A 23,182-nucleotide genomic window follows, 5' to 3' on the forward strand; every position below is an offset into this window, starting at 1 on the left:
TTTGAATAAAAGTACTGTTCTTACAGCTTTTTTAGTCCATCAATAACTCCACAAACCAAGAAGAGTGAACAGAGCTTCCCCTCAAGATGGCATTTGAAATGTCTCTATCTTATCCTTCAAGGTTGGGTGTTAAGTGGTTGTCTGCACCCCTGTGTCCACACACCCGAGAAAGCGACCAAGGCCTGGGGACATCCTGTTGGTGACAGAACACCCTGGGGCTGGAGGGCTGCCTGGTGGGAGCCTCCCGTCCACCTGCAGGGCCCTCTCTGAGGCTACACGCATGAGGATGCACTGCCACAAGGATGCAGACAGCGGGCTCTAAGAGGCATTTGGAGATCACGTAAGTGCTAGATGAACCTCAAAAGCCTGCCACTGCCGCTCTCTACAGGCATCAGTGAGACTCAGGTTTGGACCAGTCCCTGGTTGCCATTTTCTCCAGCAGAACACCTCTCCAGGGGCAGTGGCTGCAGAGGACAGGGAAGGGATGGGAGCCCAGGGAGGTGAGAGAAGCAGCAGCTGCCCCCAGGCAGGCAGGAGGAGGAGGAGAGCAAGTAAGGGCTGTGACAGCAGACCTCCAAGCCTCAGGGTGGTTCATGGCCTCCAGCCCGCTCCCAGCAGCTGCTGCAGGAGAAGGCCCTTGCCCCTCTCACTGGCTGATGCCTGGCTGTCTGCACACTCGCTGCAGGGGCTGGGGGCACCTCTTCTTTCTGCTGGCAGTGACTGTGGTTTTCCAGCAGTTTTCTGCCTGTGTCTTGAACAAAATGATTTCTCAGACTGTTTCTCATCACATCCAAGACATATTTTGCAAGCAATGAGTCTGGGGCTACTTTGCTATGGGAATGGCTTAGTAGTGATGCAGTCTTCTACAACAGTGATGATTACATGCTATCTGCTGAATTAACTACGCCATAATTTAACTAAAATTATTAAGAATCAACTTAAAGATGCGAGATGATACAGCTCTATTGAATATATATATAGCAGGACTATTCCCAAGGCCATTTTTCATTCCCACCAATTTAATCCAAGTTTTGAAAATCCAGGACAGTCTTTAATTTGTAAGTTAAAAATCTATCTGCTTACCTCTTTGGAGAGTCTTGTGAAAAGGTCCCCTCCCCGCAGGAAATCTAGTATTAGATACAACTTTCCCTCTGTTTGAAATGCTGCATTAGAAAAGGATGGAGATGTTGGAAGTTTGAATCAAGATAAATTCTCCAAAAAATGAATCTTGACTAGAAGTGTATCATTCATGCCATTAGCTTCCCTGTTGTTTCTGCACTTTGAGAACAGAAAAATTTAATTTCTGTATAGAACTAAGCAATCAAGCTTAGACTATGGGAAAAAATGGTATCAGCTGAGAGACAACAATGCATTACTAATATATTCTTTTCCATGCTAAGTACCTATGAATTAATATTGCCTTCCACTGCACAAGGTATCAGGAGTCACTGAGGACTAAGCATAGAGAGAAGCTCCCAGGTTTGTGTGGAAGGAGAGCTCTCACTATCCAAAATGTCCTCAGAAGACCCTTTACAGTAATAATGGGGCTCCTCAGGGAGCTGGTGAGGCAGAGGAAGGCAGCTCTAGCAAGACACCACATTCATACACTCATATATACAAATCTGGAGTGAGGCTGATTATTAAGAACAGTTTTTATTTACATGCTCTGGTTTTCTAAATGATACCTGACAGCAGGTGAAGGAGTTGGTAGATGTATACTCACCAACTACCCCATGAGCACTATCACATCAGACTTTAAGACAAATGTATTTTAATGGAGGAATGGCTAAAACCTACTTATAATGAAATTCTCCTTTAGCATAAATGAAGAATTTTACACAGGTAGCCTCTGTGACGTTGTTAGAGACAGAGTCAAAAGTAGGCAGAGGGTATCTGTATGAAATTATAACACATGTAGTTACAATTCCCCAACCAATCTAAGAACAAACATGGATTATATTTTATTATAGTTACCATAATGAAGCTTGACTATGAAAGGATGATTCACTTCTGCCAAAATATCTCTCTCCATTTTTGATCGCACCCGATCCCGAACTACAAAGAAAAAACAGTAAGAATAGCGACATATTAAGAGGCAGCATGGTCACTGGATACGGTACTGGAATGAGGTTTAGGTAATTTAGATTTTGCTTCTCACTCTGCTGATGGCTTGCAGTGTGACCTTTGGCAAACCATGTCACTGTCCAGTGTCCCCTTTTAATACCTGTCTTTTCTCTACTAAGAGTAAGCTCTTCAGTAAGGCACCATGTCTTCCTCTGCAGAGAACAGCTCTAACTAAAAGGACTGTAGTATTACAAACAACAGAAAGGTGATTATGCTTTGCAGAAGAGAATGTTAATTTGAAAATTAAAATTATATCAAATTAATAACTCTATCTCAGATTAAACAGAAAGTACTTGTCCCAGAGCTCATCAGGTTAACCTTGTGCAAATTAACTTTTTGTACTATGCTGATGCAGCGTTTATGAGATATTACTCAATAGCACTCTCTGAAAGTGATTTATGTAAAATATTTTAAGCTTCCAATAAACCACCCAAACAATCAGTAATAAAGAAAAAAGGCTGATTAAAAATATTTAAAAAAATATTTTAGAGATAAATTACTATGTGATAGCAGAAAGAAAAATACTCTTTGTGGTTGAGATGAATAGAGAGTAAGAGAAAAAATAGTTAAAGAGGTGAACTGGGTTCAAACTAATCAAAACTGATGCTGAAGATTTCATAGCAAACACATTTAGCAGAATGTTCAGACACGGAGAAGTGTCTGAAGTCAGTCCCCACATTATCAGCTCTTGATCTTACAGATTAATTTTTCAGTCAATCACAGTTTTAATAATTCTGAAAGTATTGACATTTTTTCTTACTCTGCATTACACTATGCCAAGATACTTTTCAGCTGAAAGCATCTACAATGGATGTTATGAGACTATTTGAGGCAGTAAAGACTGAGATCTCAGTGAGATCCTGTCATTGCCTGTATGTGCTGTGGAGCTGCTCAGAAGCTGAGCACTCTCATCACCCAGGTAATGAACATGCCACAATGAAACCACATATTCTGTTGCTGTACATCACAAATTGATACACCGAAATAGGTCCAAAGCTGATCTGAAAACCTGAAATAGGAGTGGAGGGACACTCAGATTTCTTGCTCTTTTGATGCTTTACCTAGGTCAACAGCAATGCAAGCTTCACTCAACCTAAGCTACCTTGTGGCTAAAAATCAAAACAAAGGGAATCTCAGAATTTGTCTTAACTCACAGTAAAAAAATCACACACCATACATTCACAAAATGCTTAACCTATGTAAAAGTAGAGCATTTCTCATGCTGTAGATCAGCAATGTTCCCAGGCAGGAATTCCTGTTGGACAGGTGGGCATTGCTGAACACTCTGTGTGGGTAATTTCCCATTAATCCTGGTTGGAGAGGCTAACAAAGTGCCTCTCTGTGCTTGCACTGCACAGGTGTGTGAGGAGGCTGGCAGAACAGCAGTGCACCCTCCTTTCCTCAACATTTCAACCTCCAAACAAGTAAAGGCACAGCTGTACAGCCAGGTGCTTCGCCAAAGCCCCCTGCGCTGTGCCCTGCTCACTTCTATGGTGGTTACAGTCTGTGGACCTGTCAGGCTGCCATTTCACTCCCCTCCCCACATGTACAGAGCAGCCACAGTGACATTACGGAAAAGGTTATGTCAACACAGAAGACACCTCATTCTCTGGAGTCATGGCCCTGTAACCGCTCTGAACCTAGTCTGCTCCAAAGCTGCTCTAATCACCACCTTTCACAGTCGTTTCCAAAAAAAAGTAACCGGAACCTGTTATCAGGATTACAGTTTGGCACGTGAATTAGTGACCTGCCCTCCCCATCTTCCAGCATCAAATACTGTCTGATTTAAATGCTCTGAGGGCAGAAACTATACAGGCCCAGAGTTTTATACAACCCTACCCACCAAGAAGCGATTAATCATAGTATCTAAAAAGACAAGTCCACTTGCTTTTTCCCACTGTCCTGTTCTTACCTATCACTTCCATATGCCTTGGTCCTGCCTGATCTTAACCTCAAAAGTAGCCTCCCTAGAGGTATCTACATGCTTGCATACCACAGGGCACTGTCAGTTATTGTACCAAATGCTGCAAATCCACTGTCATGACATTTCATAAATGGGCAAGGTTAAATCTCTTCTCCTTTTACTATTAATTCTGTCAGAGCAGGAGGGAAGATTTATTTTCTCTTATTCCAGATACACCTGGAAATAGGAATTTCCCTACTTTTCCTCCCTCTTGTATTTTTGGGATTGGGGCAATGTGGGTCTTACAATCACCAGGAAAGGTTTTAAGAAGAGATTACACTTTGACATAACATTTCAACAGCATGAGGCTCTGGCTTCATTCGACTCCTACGTCATCTTCTAGGTACAGTGAGTGGGAAAGTGCCTCTCTTCTGCACTTTGGAATTTTTTTTCTAGTATTCAGGAACCCCAGTCTGCTCTGCTGAGGGAGTCTCCCTTCTAGTTCTTACATCCCGGCAGTCAGATAATTAGATTGACTTGCTCAACCATCATCTGAATTATTTCTGGCTGCCTATTGAGCTTGCTAGATCCTGGCTATGAAGGGGCCTGGTGCTGCCAAACAGCTTCCCCATCTGCCCACCTCTCTGTAATGTCAGGGGATGTATGCCAAAGGCACGGACAAAAGTACAAATAACCCAGCTTCCCTATCCTCACTTTGACCACTTGCAGGGACCTCAATGCAGCACACAGGCAGCTTGCGCAGGTAATGCTTACACCAGATGTTTACCTCTATCATTAAAATACTCATTGGAAATAGTGTTTGACTGCTAAACCCTTACGCTTTCTACCCACTATCAAATTTGTTTTGAAAGGTGAGTTTTGCCACCTATCTTTAAATTACACGTCAGACGGAAGCAGAGAACACAACCTGGAGCAATAAGCACAAAGTCATGCAGATTGTTTATATGCTCTTGGACAAATTAGCTCTCCCTGAAATAATGCCTGGTGTCATGAGACTGGTGGAGCCTTTAACAGCAGAGGAAGCACCTGCTACCTTTAAATAAAACTAGTTCCCATTTCCAGGTATTAATTGGTATGAAAGAGAAGTGGAGACAGCCGAGGATATGTGCAAATAAATACTTACCCACTTCTGTCTATCTAGCTTTGAACATAAAAGAGGAGGATGTTACTGCTTACTTTATTTAACACTGAATGCTTAAGGAGATGGTTTTATTTAACATATGAACTTTTACTTCTTGGGCTGTTTTAATTTGAATAACCAAGAAACAGAGGGAATGGGGAAAAGTATATTCAGAGCATCTTCCAAGATGAGAAAAAGAAGTTCCTTCTCAATAAACGACTAGCTGTATATTTTCTGAATAAGAAAATAAAACTGTAATTCTGCTTCTCTCTCTGAAGCTCCCATGATTATCAACTTTGGTTGAGATTTAAATATGGAAATATAAATTAAATAAAGCCAATGAACTTCTCATCCATATGTTTCATTTAAAAACTAAGTGTCAGTACATCTCTAAGCTATGTACACTGTCAAGTAATGATGATCTAGGGACATCATTTGATGTATCAGTTCAGCAGGATGTGGAGCCAACCCATCGAGAACTTTAATTAGTAAATCATGGCCTACAGGAGTTGTAAAGGGGGAGTTTATACAAGATATACTAATTTATTCACTGTAATACTGATTAAAATTTATAAGTAATTCACCATAAGGGGAAAGTAACTTGTCATGTATCTAGTGACTGGCTAGCTGAGCTGAAGTCACAACTCTGTGAAGTTAAACACTGTTCAGGCATCGGTTTCAGTGGCACCACAGTATTTTCTGAGATCATTTTGGCCAAAGAATAACTTCCAAACATTTTTACTTAACAGTACCCTTCTCACTGCTGTTCAGAGTAATTCTTAGTTCTACTAGAAGAAGATAATCCTGAAACTAGTGTGTAATACTTTGCTGGTCTTTTCTCTGTCTTCAGACTTATCTGGAGTAAAAGTTGATGTTTCTACTTCATGAGAAGTAATTTTCAATTTAACTTGCAGTACAGTTTTGCTTTTTGCATATAGATTTGGTGTTACAAGGCATGAGGGTTTTACCTACAGCCTCATACAAGCTGAGCCATACATTAGATTTAAATTGGTATTAATTCAATTTTCAAATGTCAAATAAAAATGAAATAGCTTTTCCTTCTGCTCTCCTTCCTGGGCTACAACCCCCTTGGTGCTGTGCATGTGTCCCACACCATGTTTCCCCCAGGTCCCAGCTGGATCCTGTCAGGACACAGATGCTTTAAGCTAGTGCTCCCATGACGGATACCATTTTCCACTTATGGCTTTCCTCTTTAAAAGGTTTTTGCAGAGCAAGATTCAGCAAGGGTTATGTAAAACAGACATCCTAATGCCTTAGTTAAAGGCACTGATCTGCAAATCAGACTTCAAAAGCAGCAAAATCCTCAGTGCAGCCGTCTCAGGTTCACCCACGGGAGGAATGGCGACGTGGTGCGTCAGGGGCGAAGAGACAGGAGCCAAGATATATGTCCATGAGGAAAACCAGCATGGAGCAAGGGAGGATGTCTGCCTCCATCCTGCCCGTTCTGGGGATCAGCACAATGCAAGGAGCTGGCTTTTGGCTGCACATACAGATGGTGTGGAGACTTATGCAATATATTCCAACCAACTTCCTCAATAGGTGCCAAACTTGGGTGTTGCTCTCACCTCTGTTGGTTCACTGCACAGAGTCTCATGGATGAAATATTTTCTGTACACATTAGTTGAGGTCCATCACAATTCTGGTTGGCTCATGACTGCAGTCATTTGCCTGGTCATGCCCTGTGGACATCTCTGACTTACTGATGCAGCCTCACAAATGCAAACAGAGCACTTGGATCCTCCAATACACTTCTAGAAATAACTAAATTACTTCTAGCCTAAATCCTTTTTAAAACGGGGATGGAGATAGGTTTTGTGGGGTCTGCAAGGCATCTAAAGCTGAAGACACATCTACCACTTTTCAATAGCACTAAAGTGAACTCTGATTTATTGTAAGTTGGTGTTAGGTGGATAGATCCTTTTTATAACTAATCCCAGTGTGAATTCCTGCTGTCTGCCTTGAGACACAGGAACCTGGTTGCTACCCAGAGTCCTCTGGAGGTGGCTCAGGGCAGGACCTGGTGCTCTGGATGCCTCTGAGTGGGCCAGTCTCTCTCCACTGATTTTGGAGGCAACCTTCTTGGTGTTACCAGGCTGAAATTGGCATTTGAAAGCTTGATTTTTATTTTTTTTTTCCAACTAGGGATGCATTATAGACAGTGGATTTGGTGCTTCGGTGACTTGTCCTTACAGCCTTTTGTCCTTTCTGACAACTTTACGCAGTGCTGTTGAATCCCGAGCTGCAACACCAGGGAAAGAACACCCCCTGCGTGTCTGACACCAGCAACTGTCCCTTACTGAAAGCTGTTCCTGCAGGAAGATACACACAGAAATGACATGAATAATGTCAAAAGTTTCACAGAGATGCTTGGAAAAAAAGCGTTATTGATTAGAAATTATTTGCCTGTCCCTACCTTTCAAAACAACATTTTGATAAGACATGTCCCTGCTCAGCCAGGAGCAGAGCACTAATTAATTAACAGAGCAAGAACGGGGGGAGGTAGAAACTATGTTAACTTAATTAAATCACCATTGAAAAATACTGGTATCAGGAGAAATAAATCAGTGAATAAAACGATGGATTTAAATTTCATCCATCATCTTCCTCACTTCCCTAAAACTCAGCACCATGCCCTTGAGTGGAACAAAACCAAAATATAACTCAGACTCAGGAACACGCAACTCAGTTTCAAATTCTTCACATAGCACAGGTACATGCAGTGATATATAAAATGGAATATATGCACAAAACTATGTGCAACAGTCTTTTCAATTCTATTTCTGTTATTTTCATCTGTTTTTAATGCTGGCTGTTACAGACAAAGGCAAAGAACTGGATTCTAATTTCAAATCCACACTGTGTATGTCTGGAAGACAAAGTACTTGTGTGGTGACTAATTACCGAAGATATGGAGAAATACAGGCCTTCCAAAAAAGATCATAATCTGGCTTCAGTGGTTCTGCTTGGAAATACTATTTGCATTACTGTGTTTCTGCTCCACACAGTATTACACTCAAATCTTCTAAAGAGCAGTCTTTCATGTTGTACCTTATCAGCAGAGCATTATTACAACACAAAGGAAAACAGAAGTGTCCTGTTGACACCTGAATGTAGAAATACACCAATAATGTCACGTAGGGATTTTATGTGCATTTCTTTTCTATAAATACATACAATATAAATATGTATGAATATATTAAAAATATATTTATATTAAAATATATTTATAAATAGAATTCCGTGACGGTTATTTTTCTGGAAGAAAGATACTTTCTGTCCCCAAATACAGAACCTTTTAGAGATGGGGAAAGAGCCATTAAAAACAGAGCTTTACCACTCAGCCCTAGTGCTGCTGCAGCAAAGGGAAAAAACCAGATTCACAGAGCAGGAGACACTCCTTTGTGGAAGGGCACTCTGAAAAATCAATACAAACTCAGACTGCTTTTTAGGAGTCCAGGGTCTGGAAGAGGTCATTTTATCTCCCCCTCCATTCCATTTTTTTCTCCTTTTACATGAAACAACACATTTTGCTTTAAAGAAATCAAAGAATTTCCTTTGTTTGTTTATTTGTTTCTATATTTTTTTTAAAGTAGCTCAGATGCTTCACTGTTGAGATTTGGAATTACAGATGTCTCTATATTATTCCTAAATTTTAATACTGATCTGCCATTTATATTATTTATCACCTATTTATTATTCTCTCTAAATATTTGGAAAAGTTAATTAAACCTTGCAATATCCCTCTGAAGTACTGCTGCCCAATTTTCTAACAAGGAGAACAGATTGATGAAGTCTAATGCTAGAAAAAAAAATCATACGGGAGTTGTCAGGAGCAAACATGGGTTTCTAGGACATACTAACTCTGGTGAAAAAAAATTCTCACAGCAGAAACCTGAGCTCTCCCTGTGTTCTCCTGCCACCCTTGCCCAGGGAGGAGCAGCCTGCAGAGGCTGCAGCAGGTCTCAGCTCTGTCGGTGCTGCTCGGTGGGCTCCCTCCTGCCCACTGGAGCCTCTGGCAGCTGTGACCTCCCGCTGTTTCCCCACTGAGACACCCATTTGGATTTCTTTCCCTGGCCCAAAATACCACAGACGCTGCAGGAGCTTAAATGTGTTTTAGATTTTTGGCTGAAATTAGCCAGTGGGTTCAACCCTGTCATTAGAGAAATACTGACCAACAGACCAGCCAGATGATCGTATAAACCTCATGTCCTTATGCAGAGGTGAAATTTCAATTTTTGTGTATTTTTAAACAGGATTTGACGAACTGAATATACACAGATGTGCTTGTGCACAGCTCCCAGGTGAACCTATTTCCCCCGCAAGGTCTGTAAGCTGCAGATGTGCAATGATATCCAATAAGCCAAATCCTATGGTGATGTACAACACCAATAAAGTCAGAATTACACCCCTTGCAATTGCATACATCAGTTCTGGCTAACATCATTAAAAACAAACTGAATAAATGGCTCAATTAAGAGCAGAGTAAGCTGTCATTTACTAGTGTGGAACTTCCTCCAAAAAGCCAAAACCTACAGCTGGAAATACATCTGTCCATGACTTGTGCAAAACAGAAAGCCTTCAACACCTCTGCATAGCTGCACCTGGGTCATCTTTTTTTTTTTTTTCTTTGGATGTAAAGCATATGTTTTGTTGACATTTATTTACCTTAGTGGATGCTATATCCTGTCAAATGATCCATGAAGTAATATATTTGTTTATTGAATACTACTGTAACATACTCCTATTTTTTATTAGATTTCTTCCAGTTGAACAGATATATAATTATTATCATTATTACTACTGCAGTCAATAGCAACAATTTCAATATTAACTCTTACTGACAGACAATAATTACCTATGTTCTAGGAATAGGCATAATTTCAAAATGACAAACTAAACACTAAGAGTGCTGACCCTGGAATTCAGAAATCCCAGTAAACACCACGCATCAGTAGCTCTGGAAATTATGATGATGTGAAGGGAGAAACTGGTGGCTGTTTCATGTAGTTTTGCAATAAAGTTACTTGAAACAGTTATGAAACAGTTGGTCTTTTTTCACCTCACAAAATAGATACATACAATTTAGTTCCAGCCTACACAAATCCAACAGAGAAAAGATATACAGGTACATATAGTCCTCAGTGCTACTCTTAAATGCTGTCCAAAGAAGGATGAATTTGCTCCATCAAACTTCTCTCGTACCTCCTGTCAGACTCTAATTCCCCTGCAGCTACTGCTCTGCTGCAGCACTGGCTTAACTCGCAGGCAGCTGCAAAGGAGAGGCAGCACTGAGCCTCATGTTTCCTACCCGTGGGGCATTCCAGTATTAAATTAGCATTTGCCTTGTGTTTGCTATTGTGATGTTGCTACGTCAACAGAAGCAATGAAGAAATTGTTTTTCCCTTGTCCTGCTTAAGATGGAGATGATCCAGATGTCCAGGAACTGCTGGGTCTCTCAGGGTAACGAGTTTCACTGCTTGCCTTCTAAACTTGAAGCCCAGCATGGTTTAACCCACCGTTGCTGCTCCTTGTTCTCAAAACACACCTGCTTTGTGGGTCTTACAGGCAGGGCTGGATGAAGTTTGTGAATTACTTTACTCTGGAAGTGTGAAAACTGTCTGTGCTTCGGTATTCACCACAAATATGTTCTGCAGTGTATCATCAAAGGCAAAAATATAGCTTTTACGATTGAAAAGTATTGGGAGTGACCACTGGCTCAGCAGTGAATATGCAAAGACACTCACTATTATACCAGCCTTCTACAGAAAAAAAAAACCCAAACAGTTCCCTTTATTTAGTCTCTCCAGATCTAAAAAGTCAGTTGTACTGAAAGGGAAGTTTCTTCTCCTTCAAGAACTTTGAGCAACTATTAATTCACTTGCAAAGTCTGGCAGTGCTGGAAGGAGGTGAGGATGGTGCTGGAGCTCCCCAGGGAGCTCCTCAGGTCACCAACTCAGGGCAAAATGCCCCCGTGGGAGAGTGATTTAAAGCCCACCCAAGTGCCTTCTATTTTGTTATATGAGCCCCTACTATTTCATTTAATGTCACAGTATGGAACCTTCTGCCTTGTCCAGTTGGGATGTTTATGGACAAGACCAACAATCTTTTAGATAATCTTTTATATAAGACTGAGTGAAAATTCCTGGAAGGAGCAGAAATGTGGTATTATCCCTCTGTGGAAAATGTATGTATTGGGATGCTGTCATTTGTCACCAGGCAGTCTGGCTCATAGGCTGAACTAATCCTGGTAAATGTTTTCTGTAGAACTGCTTGAAACTTGAAATTCTGAATATTTTCAAAGATGCTTATGCTTTTGTTCTGAATTGGAAAAAAAAGTCAAGATTGAAAAAAAAAATTGGTTTGGGTGCAACAACGTACTGTTTTGTTAAGGGCTTTAATTTATTATTTATCTACTATTACACACTAATTACAATGTATAACTATAAATATTTCTAAAAAGAGATACAATCAAACCAGAGCATTCTGCTGAAATGTTTGCTACCAATGTTTTTTCAAGTGAAATTTCACCCAACACTCCTGTTCTGTGGATGGACACTCTACCAGAAACAGTACACTGAATCTTTTTTTTATCAATTGTAATATGCATTCAGAAGATGAAGTAATAAAAAAGAAGCTTTATGGGTGCTTCAGGAAAAATATGTTCACTGCGCCCACCAGGAATTTTTGAAACAGGACCCCCCATCTTACAACTGTAGTGTAAACATGCAATAGTGGGAAGTAATGTTTTTGTAACTGGCCTAATCGGAGAGCAGTTTGCCAGCTTAGTGCTGATACAGGTTAACATAAGGCAGTGGCTGGACGCTGAGAGGTGCATTTCTCAGAAGGAAGGGAGGGTATGGATGGATTGGTCGCAAAGCATGAGACAAATGATAACATTCACCCTGCGCCGTACGCAGCAGCCCTGGCCATGACTGCACTAGGCTGACTTCCCATTCTAAACACTGTCCATTAGGCTGCTTGGATGTGACAAACACAGAACCAATCCAATCTGACTTGCTCTAACAAAATGTTTAGGACAAGCATTTTAGTTACTGAATTCCAAATATTTTGGTTTGTGAAATGAGTAACTAGTATATTTAAGGCATCACTGAGGAAACTGGGATAATGGCTTATCATCCAAAACTGAGGACACTCAGATGATTTAAGAGATATGAAGCCCTGAGACAGGTTCTATTTGTAAACCATGCAGGATGAGGTTTATCAGGTTGCCTGCAATCTTGCCCTCTGAGCTACTTGTACCCAAAATAGATGGTAATTTAGAACTCAAATATTTCAAGAAAATTGGGGCGTTTAACGTCAACGTTCCAGCAAACCAAATCTTTGCTTTGCCCAGGCCCTGATATGCTACGCAGACATGCTTAATATAGCTCCGTTGACATGTTTGCCTCATAAAAATAAATGAGCATCTGCGAGACGGCTGTCTGTCATTGAAGAAGCTTCCAGTCTCATCAGCAAGTAGGGTGTGAAGTCAAGGCAAGGTCATTTCCTAAATTAGAGCATAAGGAAAAGCCTGGTCTCTCATCATTACTAACACAATGACTAAAGCTTTGCAACCAGTAAGTCTTGGCCACACAAACAGCAAGAAAAAAAAGGCTAATCTAGTGTTTTCTCCTGTAAGGAGAAAAACACAGTGCTCAAATAATCACAAATTATCTTTCAGCCTGGATTCCACTACTGTATAGGGAGCCTCATGGAAGATATGACTAAGTTCAGAGAATCTCTGAGTGAAATCATGGCCCTAAACCAGTCAGTAGTAAAACTGTTGTTGACATTAATAGGATCTCACAATCTACATCTCAGTCCCTGTATATAGTTCTGAAAATATACATAGCTGCTTGAACTCTAAAAGAGTACCTAACTGAAAAGGAAATCTTTTTTCCTATGTTACCTGGGTAACTGCCAAGAGCTAAACATAAACCGTATTAAGCAATGACTAAAGGGAGACAGGAGGAGAGTGGATAAATATTTAAAGGATATAAACATGAATGACAGAGAAGACTTATTTATCAAAATAAAAGGAAAGAAAGGAATATAAATAGAAGGAGTAAGTGAAACAGAAAAAAAGGAAATGTATGCTGTGTCAGGCAAACTGTAACCGGATGAACCCCTGTGGAGCAGAGTGAAGGGTTGGGATTGAAGCCTCATCACTTGGCATATTTTAAAACAAAACTGAACAGAATGATGATTTAGTAAGATACCAGCTTGCTCTAGCTGCAGAGGAATGAGATTGCGTCTTTCACTAGGTGCTACTTTTCTGCAGTGACTCCACCTCAATAAAGCATGCTTTATTTTATTTTTTTTTCTAGATTTCACTACTATGTGCAAGTGTTGCTACATCATATTGGAATATTTCAGCAAAATAAAAAAAAAACAAAACAAAACCCGAGAAACTAAAAATTCATATTGGAAATAGACTTGAAAACCTTGTGAAGAATTACCATAAGGAGTTTAGCTTCCACACAGTGCTTTTAATTCTGATATTTCAAATAGCGTTATCAAGAACCAGGGATCACTACAGCTGTTACCCTGTAGGTGATAGCTGGGAGTAATGCAGAGGAGCAATGCAGCTCGTCCAAGGCCACCCAGCACAGCGGCCACCAGCCCTGTGACAGTCCTTCTACTGACAGCTCAGCAAACCATACTCCTCACATACAGAGTGAAAACTTTTAGGCTTCCTCAAGGCTTTGCTTTGGAAGTTGCTTGCTTTGTTCTGCTTGTGAAAAAGTGCTCTCAAACCCTCTCATGTGATAAACTCTCTACAGCAAACTAAGTGTGTCATAACATCACGGCAGGGGTTCTGAATATTGCTAATGAAGATGCATGTAAGCTGTCCTATCACACTGGAAAACAGCATGTAGCAAAGTCAAGTCTTACACCTCATGAGGACCTACATTGTACTCCCTAGTCTCACCTATAGTCACTCTTCAAATCCCTTCCATCCCTGCCCTGACGCGAGGGCTGAACAGCCTCACTCCTGCTGTTTCCCTTCTCTGCCAAGGGAAGCCACCGAGCACCTGCTCTGCCGGCACTGAAGCTGAGGAGCCCTCTTCCCTTGCAGCCTCTCCTCACGTACCAAACAGAAGGAGGCAGGAGGGGTGATGCTCTGGAGAAGCTGGCAGACAGCTATCACATGCTTCCTAAAGTTGCAGAGAAGACTATTTCTGTCTGTGTCTCACTGCCACCACAAAGCTTAGTCTTCCCCTTGAAATGACACCTGCAGCAAGTGCTGTCCATGATCCACAGCCCTCTATCTTCACAGCCCCCCACTTCTCAATTTGCAGTTTTGTCCTTCCTACTGCCTTTCCCTTGGCTCCACACAGCAGATCACAACTCCAAGCCCGCTGCTAAACCTGACTGCTTGGCTCAGCTGATGGCAGCTTTCCCCTGCCCCAGAAAGCCACCCTCAGGAATCTGGAGGACACCAGCTCACATGGGGACAGCTGAGGGGCTTCTGGGAAATTATAATGTCTGGATTTAAGTAGGTTGGAAATTCAACTAAATGAAGGCTGCGAATTTAGTGGGGTGGCCTAGGAAGAGCCTCTTGGGTTCCTTGGTACCAAGGTCAAAATGTGCTGCTGAAGAAACCATCTTCTGTGTAAAAGTCTGCTCCTGAGTGCTTTCTGGATCTGCTGAGCAAAGCCACTGGCTATTTTCCTGAACAAAGCAAGAGAGAGGGGGCACAAGTTGGGGACCTATCCTTTTCCCTTTGTGGGCAAAGTTTTCTAGGAGACAGATAGGTGGCAAAGGTGACCCAAATATGGGAAACAAAATGTAAAAACAAAAATACAAAACAGTCCTTCTAAAGGTACATGTGAAAAGATTTCTTTCTTATGATAACATGTAAGGGTCAAGTTAGTACCTGCATCTATTTACATCCTACCTAGATGTATGACATTAATATTTTACATTGTATAGCTTATTGTATCCATAATGAAAACAAAATTGAATTATCAGCATTGACAAAACCTATAGAGCAGTACAATCCCATAAACCTGAAACTCCCTCTGAACATGAAAGGCAGCTCTGAGTTAAGTGTTGATGATGATAATTGCCCACTAAAAGGCAACTATGTCATACACCACAAAGTCTGAAAGATGACCAGACACAGCACAAATATCTGAGAAATTCAGGCTTTCCCCAAATTTACAAAAAGAATCTACCGGTGCTGAAAAAAATGTCAGTTAAATTACTGTGCCTTGGAAACCTCTCAAGTGTGTCAATTACGTCGCGTGCAGATAGAAAATGCTGCAGACAAAATAGAAAGGAGAGGCTGTCGTTGACACTGATTACTAGTCTCTCTTTGAACATCATCAAAACCTCCAACTTGGAGCAAATGCCACAGACATGAGGAAGCCGTAACTGACATGTGTAACCCACATGAAGAGTATAAAAACACAGGGAATAATTTTGTTTCCATTGAAACAAATCCCAGATGGTAGTCTCCCACACTGTGCCATGTAACTTTTATGGAGAGCCAGCTGAGTGCTAGCACGCCTCCAGCAGCAGCTGTGAACAGAACGCCTGGCCAGCTGTTTAGTGAAGGTTTACAAGCGATCCAACTGCAGTGCTGTGAGACAAACCGTCACCTGTGCTACTGACCCCCTACCCTCTGCCATCACTCTGACTTGAAATGGCATCAAGTGGCAGTGTTGACCTCTCTGTTAATCTGTCCTCGTGCTTGAAAGGAAATAACATTTTTCTGTTGCATTATGGGAACCAGTAAAAGCAGTGGGATGCAACACCCAGAGGATGCATGTGAATTTGGTTTCCAACAAACTACAAATGCACTGCAGTTGCAGGCAGTAGAAGATGGTTAAATGGCAATTATGTTGGATGCTCCAACTTATTCAGTGAACAACTTATTCAGTGAACAAAACAAACAAATGCTTTTCATATAGATAATGGATTTGTACCACGGCCAAAGACTTGCAGAGTCCATCAGGGAGGTTAAAATCCCAGGGATATTTAGTTATTGTGATTCCAGTTTAGCTTTCCACTACAGCGACAAAGTTGTGCAAAAGTACAGTTGATTCATAGCTCTGATTATTTCAAATAGTCAATGCATTATAAGAAGAGATACTTCCCAACAATTTCTTGGTTTGGATTCTTTAGCCATTAAATTCCATAATGCGGCAGATTGCACTTAAGTGAGGAGGAGTGTTAATAACATCTCCATTAACATCTGACTATTACTTTTCATAAGGACATCGAGCACTGTGAAGGGGAGGCTGGCATGATTAGGTTAATATTACACATAAGGAGATTGAGGAGTAGCAGTAATAGTTACTGGTTTATGTTCATGCATCAGGCTGGTGGCAGAGATGCAGGCAAAGCCAAAGTCTTGTAACTGCTAAACTAGGGTATCAGCTCCTATATTAAACAAAGCCTGCCATGAAAGAACTACATGACATAAATTCACAGGAGATGAAGACTAAAAGCATTTGTGCCTGTATTTGCCAAAAGAGCAATTTTTCTCTTCCTGTAATTCATGCAGCCTCATGGTACCAACAGCAAGTTCTTGGGCGTCAGGCAGGATTAAAAGGCTCCCAGCGGTTCATTCACGTGCTGCGCAGCTGACTCAGTGGGTTGCCAGCAATAGCTTCTCTTTTTCAGCAGCGAGTTTCTTAAGGCATTAAAAGCAAACAAAGTTTACAAAGCTCCTTAAAGACAGCGCAAGATAAACAAGACATACAAAATTTCCAGACCCAAGACCAAAACAAAAGAAAATCAGAGAAGCAGACCTTCACGTGAAGATTTCCATTTGGCCTACAGGACACCAGCCAGAAAGGCAGAAGGAAAAGGGCAGCAGGAAAGATAAACCAGTGACCAGTGTTATGTTATCACTGGTAAAGCCTGTCTGGCCTGGGTATGTGCTGCCCACTGATGTTCTGCTTAATTCTGAAGCTAAGCATATGAGAGAAGGTGAATGGAGTTTGACAGCTGCAGGCAACCATGAGGAACTAGAACCACCCTCCAGAGATGCTGCTATCTTGAGCAGCAATGCAAAGAAGAATTGTATTACAAATCCTTCTACCCAAAGACTGTCTTTTCCTAGGTACTTTCTCTGAGTGGGAGTCCCTAAAGGAACAAACATTCAACATTTTAACTGTATGACCATTCTGCCATCTTTGCAGTAGAACATTTTACCTGTTCAATTAAAAATCCTGAATTTTCAACAGTCTGTTTGGTAGAGCAGGGATACTGCTGCTACTTCTGTTAGAACAAAACATTCACAGAGGACCTGAGATCTGAACATGCAGGCAGATGAGATCACATTTTGCTTAACAGTCACCTCTGACTTATTTAATATATAGCTAAACCTTTTTCTAACCCAGACATCTAGAAAAAAATGAACCCTGAGGAAGGAAAGGAAGATACAAGATTCTCAGCCTACAGAAGATGGAAGCTAAACATGATAACAATCTTCAAGATGTGGAAGAAAACTGCAGAGAGGAAACTGTTCTCAGAGGGGCGGGTGTGGACCAATGGCTTCAGCTGTGGCAAGGCAGATACAGGATCTTAGGAAGCATTTTATAACAATAGGGATAGAGACAGTCTAAGACCGAGTTAGGCAAACATCTGTGAGGAAAACACAAAAGCATAGCTGTGCCACCCTAGGTCAGAGGTAGGCTGCAGGACTTCTTCAGGTGCCTTCCAGCCAATGCTTTAGTAGCAGTGCAAGACATGGGGGACTCTCCAAGAGTCCTACACCAGTGGGTGTACCTGGTGCAGACCCAGGCAGGGACATGAGTGAGGCTTCCAAAGCAGAACCACTGAGCCTCTGTAGTTGTCCCTGGGGATCAGCCAGTCCTCGCTCCCAAGTACTTGGCTGAGGCAGAGCACTGCACACAGCCAGCAGTGCCTCACTCACTCCAGACTCATTAATTCACCTGGAGCTTCATGTCAGTCTTCATAGATCTTCATAGATCTGTTCCAGTTAAACTAAGCTCTTCTCTCTCTGTGATTTCCAGCTATTGCTGGTGAGGACTGACAAAGGCCATTGCACCTCCCAGTCCTTTCCTGGTAAAAGTGGGCTTTCTACAGATAAAATGGAAATGCACTGCATTTGTCAAACAGGATAAACATTTCACTCGTGTCTTCAGGGCAACTCTCCCTGTAGTCTTTCCATTCCTGAAACTACACCAAAAGCAACTAACAGCAATCTGCTACTTGATAATAAAAAAATATCAAATGTGGTCTTTTCCATAAAGAGACAACCAATTTGGGAATAACTGCAAATACCTGTCATTAGATACACAGTGCAATGAATATGACAAAAAGAATACTTCAAGTGAAAGCAAGCAGTAGTGAAAGCCCTTGATCAAGTCTACTATGGGCACTTTAAAGAATGAGTTTGGTCTGAAAGGTTTTTACTGGTGGCACTTAACAGGAGCTGCAGTTTCAAGTGTCTCCATTGCTACTTATTCGCTGTGTCACGCACAGCAGAATCAGCTGAAACTTTAAGAGATAGATGACAAATTGACTGAAAATTACAAGGCAATTTGGAAAATTGCTTTTTACTATCAAAAGAAACGAGTATGATGGACTATTCATTCCTGAAAACAAGCAGCCACCATTCCTTGTCTGGCTGGAATAGCCAGGGGACACATTCAAATGCAACCTGCAAGAGATGTTGCTTTTCAGAACCTTCTTTAAAGAAGTCATTCTTTCCATATTTCATTGACAGAAGACTGTGACTCAACAAACATTTAGAACAAACTTGTATAATTTGATCACAGGTGAAGAACATATCTTTTCTGCCAAAGAAATCAGCAGACTTTTCAGTGCTCTCTTCCTCTGACTTCAGATCTGAATCTCCTTTGTGCTCTCTAAGGAATCATCATATGACTACCCGAATAATGCAACACTTTCAGCTGCTGCTAAGAGGGCCCATGGAACTGCTCAAGGATTAGAAACTCAGGGCGTGGGCATGTTAACTTAGCAAAAAGATGGGAAAATTTAAGACAGCTTTGTGCTGTACCTAGTGAAAAAAGCAAACAGAGGTGCACTCAATGTCTTCATAGCAAGGTCTAAAACTGGCTTAAATCTATGACTGCACTACCAAGCAGTGTGGTGCAGCCAGTAATCTATGGAAAGTAACAGTGGGTGCTGGGACCTGAAGTTGCCCCACACTTGATGTCTCACTTTGGTCCCATGGCCTGAATGCCCATGAGAGGCTGGAGGGCACTGCTTGTGCTCCCGGTTTAGTTTCATCAGGAGGGAACCTAGCTTATGTGTTCCAAAACTTGCTTATGTTCTGGCAAACCAAGGCACGGCAAATGGAGATGACTGGAAGAATTGCTTCAGAAGCCCAGTCCAAGCCAAATCACCAGTGCTGTTGGATGCTAGGACACCCATACAGTTCCGGCTACACCAGTGAATTTCTCATGCAGAAAGCTGGGGTTTGCTTATGAGTCCTGTCCTGTGCTCTCTTTGGGGAGAAGAAAAAAATATTTCAGGCAGCAACATACTAAGCTGCTGAAGCTGCGTGTCAAATGAACATCCAACTATGCAGTGGGCTATATTTTCATATTACTGTAATAGCAGAGTTGTACTGGACAGGAATGTGTGGACAGGAAAGGACTGAGTAATACTGCTGCATTTACCTCTACAGCATATATGGCAAGTGTAGAAGTGTGTGCTCCCATGCAAATCAGTTTGGCACGGAGAAAGACAGGAAAGTTGATTATAATTTTTAGTAATTCTGTCCTCAGGACAACAGGAAGAACTTGCTATCTAGCAACCTTTTAACAAAGTGACCCAATACAGAACTCAACAGTCAAAATTTTCATGAAGAGGAAGCTGAATTTTCTTTGGCCCTTAGGAGAAGAGGAACAACAGGTTTTTGTATAAAAACAAACCAGCCCAAATGCTCCCATGCTACAAAGCAGAGAGCATTTTTATTATCCAGAGTTCATTTCATGAATGTCTTAACAGTGGGAACTTTTGCCTGATAACAGGATCTTCATGATGCACTCAGCATTGTGAAGAGGCTATAATTTTAATCATTAATACAGTGAGAAGTCCCACATGGCTTGAATAGAAACAGCTAATAAAATCTTTAAGTGATGCATATTCAGTTTATATTTATAGGCAAAACTTCTCCCTTCTCATCCAAACCTGAACCCAAACCCTGTACAGAATCACTAAAGAGTATTAGGTATCTAACTCAGGTGCCACAATCTCGATGAACACAAGTCAATGCTCATTAGTAAATGCTATGAAAATAAACTTCCAGCAATGTTTTTTGTCATTTTTGACCTTTCTAGTCTGATGTATATTCAAGCTGGGATGGTCTATATTATATGCTGACACACAGTGAGCTAGTTGTCTAACCACAGTTAATTTCTCAAATGTACTGTACACTTTTCCCCTTCAGAAAGCAAACCCTAGATCAACTGACTTTTTAGGGAAGGAAGAAAGAGATGGCCTGATGCAAGAAGCCTTGCAAAGGCATTATAAAGCCACAAGGCCAATAATGATCTCTAAGCACTAAGAGTTGAGGATCTTTTCGGTTTCATTTTCAAAACTCCCACAGGGGGAAAGAAAATTCTGCTTCCTCAGATGACAACTACTAATTCCAGCTTGCTCCCAAATTGTGATGGGCAACGTTGGCACATTCCACAGCTCAACACAAAGCTGGAGATCTTCTCCTTGACTCCTAGCCCACAAAACTTGCATGTGAATGGGCAAGGTCCAGATGGTAACCCAAGAGCATTGCTGTGTGGCTGAGCACATACCAACTAGGCTGATCTCTACATTTTAGAGCTACTTATGAAACATACAGAGGAATCAAATGTTATTGTAATTGTGGACACAGAAATTGCTACTTCCTTCCCAGACTGAAAATTTAGTGTATGGCTGTTTGTGGAGAGGGATGACCCTGTGGCTCAGCTGGATCTTTAAAGGTACTTCAGGTCCAGCAATGTTTTTTTTGCGCTCAGAGCCCTGACATTTGAAGAGTTACAATTCTCAGGGTAAAGAAGCCATAGAAGGGCAGCAGTTCCCAAGGATGCAGAGCATGCAGTCTTTCCTCCAACCAGCAGGACAAGGGAACCTCTGCTGTGGGGTCTGGACTCAGAGTAAACTGGATGTGGGGTCAGAATTTTCCTGAATTGTTTAGAGAAGGGTGATAAAGAGACACAGGAGAATATAAAAACATATGGAAGAACACTTTAAGGGAAGATAATAAACTAGAATTCAAAGGGTGAACCTGGGTAAATAACAGATCCTCTCACCAAACACAGGGGCTGAACAAAATAGAACAAGACACCTTGAGAAGCTCATCACCAAAGCACTAGGTTTATTGGAAGTGAAGGCTCTGAGTTTTGCCTTAAAAAGTTAAATTGTCCTCAGTTTTTTGTTTTGATGGATTTTTGTTCCCTTCAAACCAGAAGGAAACCACTGGAGTTCAGTATCTTAGATCCAGGCACCACAATCATGCCAGGGAAACTGAGCGACATACAGAGAAAAACTGAAGAATGTACTTCAGTTGGTGTCCAAACTGGGAAACCACTATTACAATTTTATCAATGGTTTTAGATGGAAATCACAGTCCATCTGGTGACATCTAAGTTACTTGTTCAATTTAGTGTACAATTACTATCATCAATCCAACATCCCTGAGAACACCGCAAGTTCTCTGTGAGCCACTAAAGCTGCCCCCACCGCTTACTGCATCTATAACCACCACACGCACTCAGCACAACTGTAAACCCATAAGCCTACTGGCTTAGACTGAGGGGATCATAAACTGCAAAGCGCTTCAGAGCTTTTGACAAAACAGATTATCATTTCTAAATCGCATAAGCAGAAACAGGTAGACTCTCTCAGTTCTCAGGGTCAAATAGCTTCCAGTGTCGAGATTTACACAGCCCATCACCAACAAGATGGACAGCTGCAAACTACTTCCTTGTGACCCATCACATAACCTTCACCAGATCAGCACTGAAATATTTAAACTTAATAAGCATTATGTCAGTGAATTACGGCTTCAAGCCTCTTTCTCTAAAATTGCATGTCTCCTGGAGGGATGGGTCTTTGATTTTCAAGCTCCAGAGGCAAGTCTTACATTCCAGCACAGCAACCTGGGAATTTATGGGCACTTCACGGGTGGTTCATGAGGCTTATACTGTAAGTGATCGCAACAGCTATTGTTCACAGAATCCTGAAGCACATCCAGTAAAGCTGATGGAGCCTGAGACACCTTGAAAGAAATACTGAGTGAATCAAAATAATCAGCCTGCCCCTCCTCTCTGTTCCAGCTTTGTTGGTGAATACAAGGCACACATACACAGAATAAACAGTCCCTGCTTTCTTTCTGTTTCCTCAGTCTCAGTGCATTCAGGCCACACAGTCAAGACTCACTGATATATATCTTCAAGTTTTTAAACATATAGACCAACTTTATTCTCTTTCAATTTTTTAATCTAAAAATCTGATTTCCAAAGAAAAAAGTAGGGTGTAATGAAGATGTGAAAGAAACATTTTAAGATGGTGTTTAATAGTATTCTCTAATGACATTCTGAAAGGCAAAAGTCTCACTCTCGGAAAGTATTTAAGTGCCTAAAAGTCTTTGAGAAGATAGACCCCCCCAAAAAAAAGGGTTTATATTTGCAAAGGTAGCTATTAGGGTATTGTAATTCAATAAATAGTGCTTCAAAGTCAAATGAGTTAGAATTATACATGCATGTAGTCTCAAATCTGATGTATTCACCATCTGGCACCTAATATACATAACATTCTCAAACATTTTGGACAACATTTTCCTAAAATTAATAATTAGAATGAAACGCTTATCTACTTTCTTCAGGAAGTTCTCTGCTTTAAAAAACAGATACCCACAAGCTCCTGCAAAAAGAAATGAGGCATGAAGGAAAGCAACTTGTGTGTGATGCTCTCATTTACAACTGAGAGGAGCAGTGGCTTTCTCACTTTCAAGGATCCATGCTGTTATAGGTGCTTATTCAGAT

General features: G+C 41.3%; 1 protein-coding gene across 5 annotated transcripts in view; it reads right to left on the reverse strand.

Annotated features, from left to right (window-relative positions):
* The window catches only part of RPS6KA2 (ribosomal protein S6 kinase A2), a 286,123-nt gene that overhangs the window by 89,250 nt on the left and 173,691 nt on the right, over positions 1-23,182 (reverse strand). For all 5 annotated transcript variants that reach the window (XR_003398161.1, XR_003398160.1, XM_026846441.1 and 2 more), the window contains exons 4-5: positions 1,975-2,055; positions 1,084-1,163 (exon numbers count right to left, since the gene is read on the reverse strand). Coding sequence is in view for 3 of the 5 variants with exons in the window: in XM_026846441.1 (XP_026702242.1) it covers positions 1,084-1,163; positions 1,975-2,055 (161 nt within the window). In the remaining 2 variants the exon portion in view is untranslated. The remainder of the gene's footprint in view (positions 1-1,083; positions 1,164-1,974; positions 2,056-23,182) is intronic.

This window comes from Athene cunicularia (assembly GCF_003259725.1).
Source record: "Athene cunicularia isolate RWA chromosome 3 unlocalized genomic scaffold, athCun1 chr3_part1, whole genome shotgun sequence".
NCBI lineage: Eukaryota > Metazoa > Chordata > Aves > Strigiformes > Strigidae > Athene > Athene cunicularia.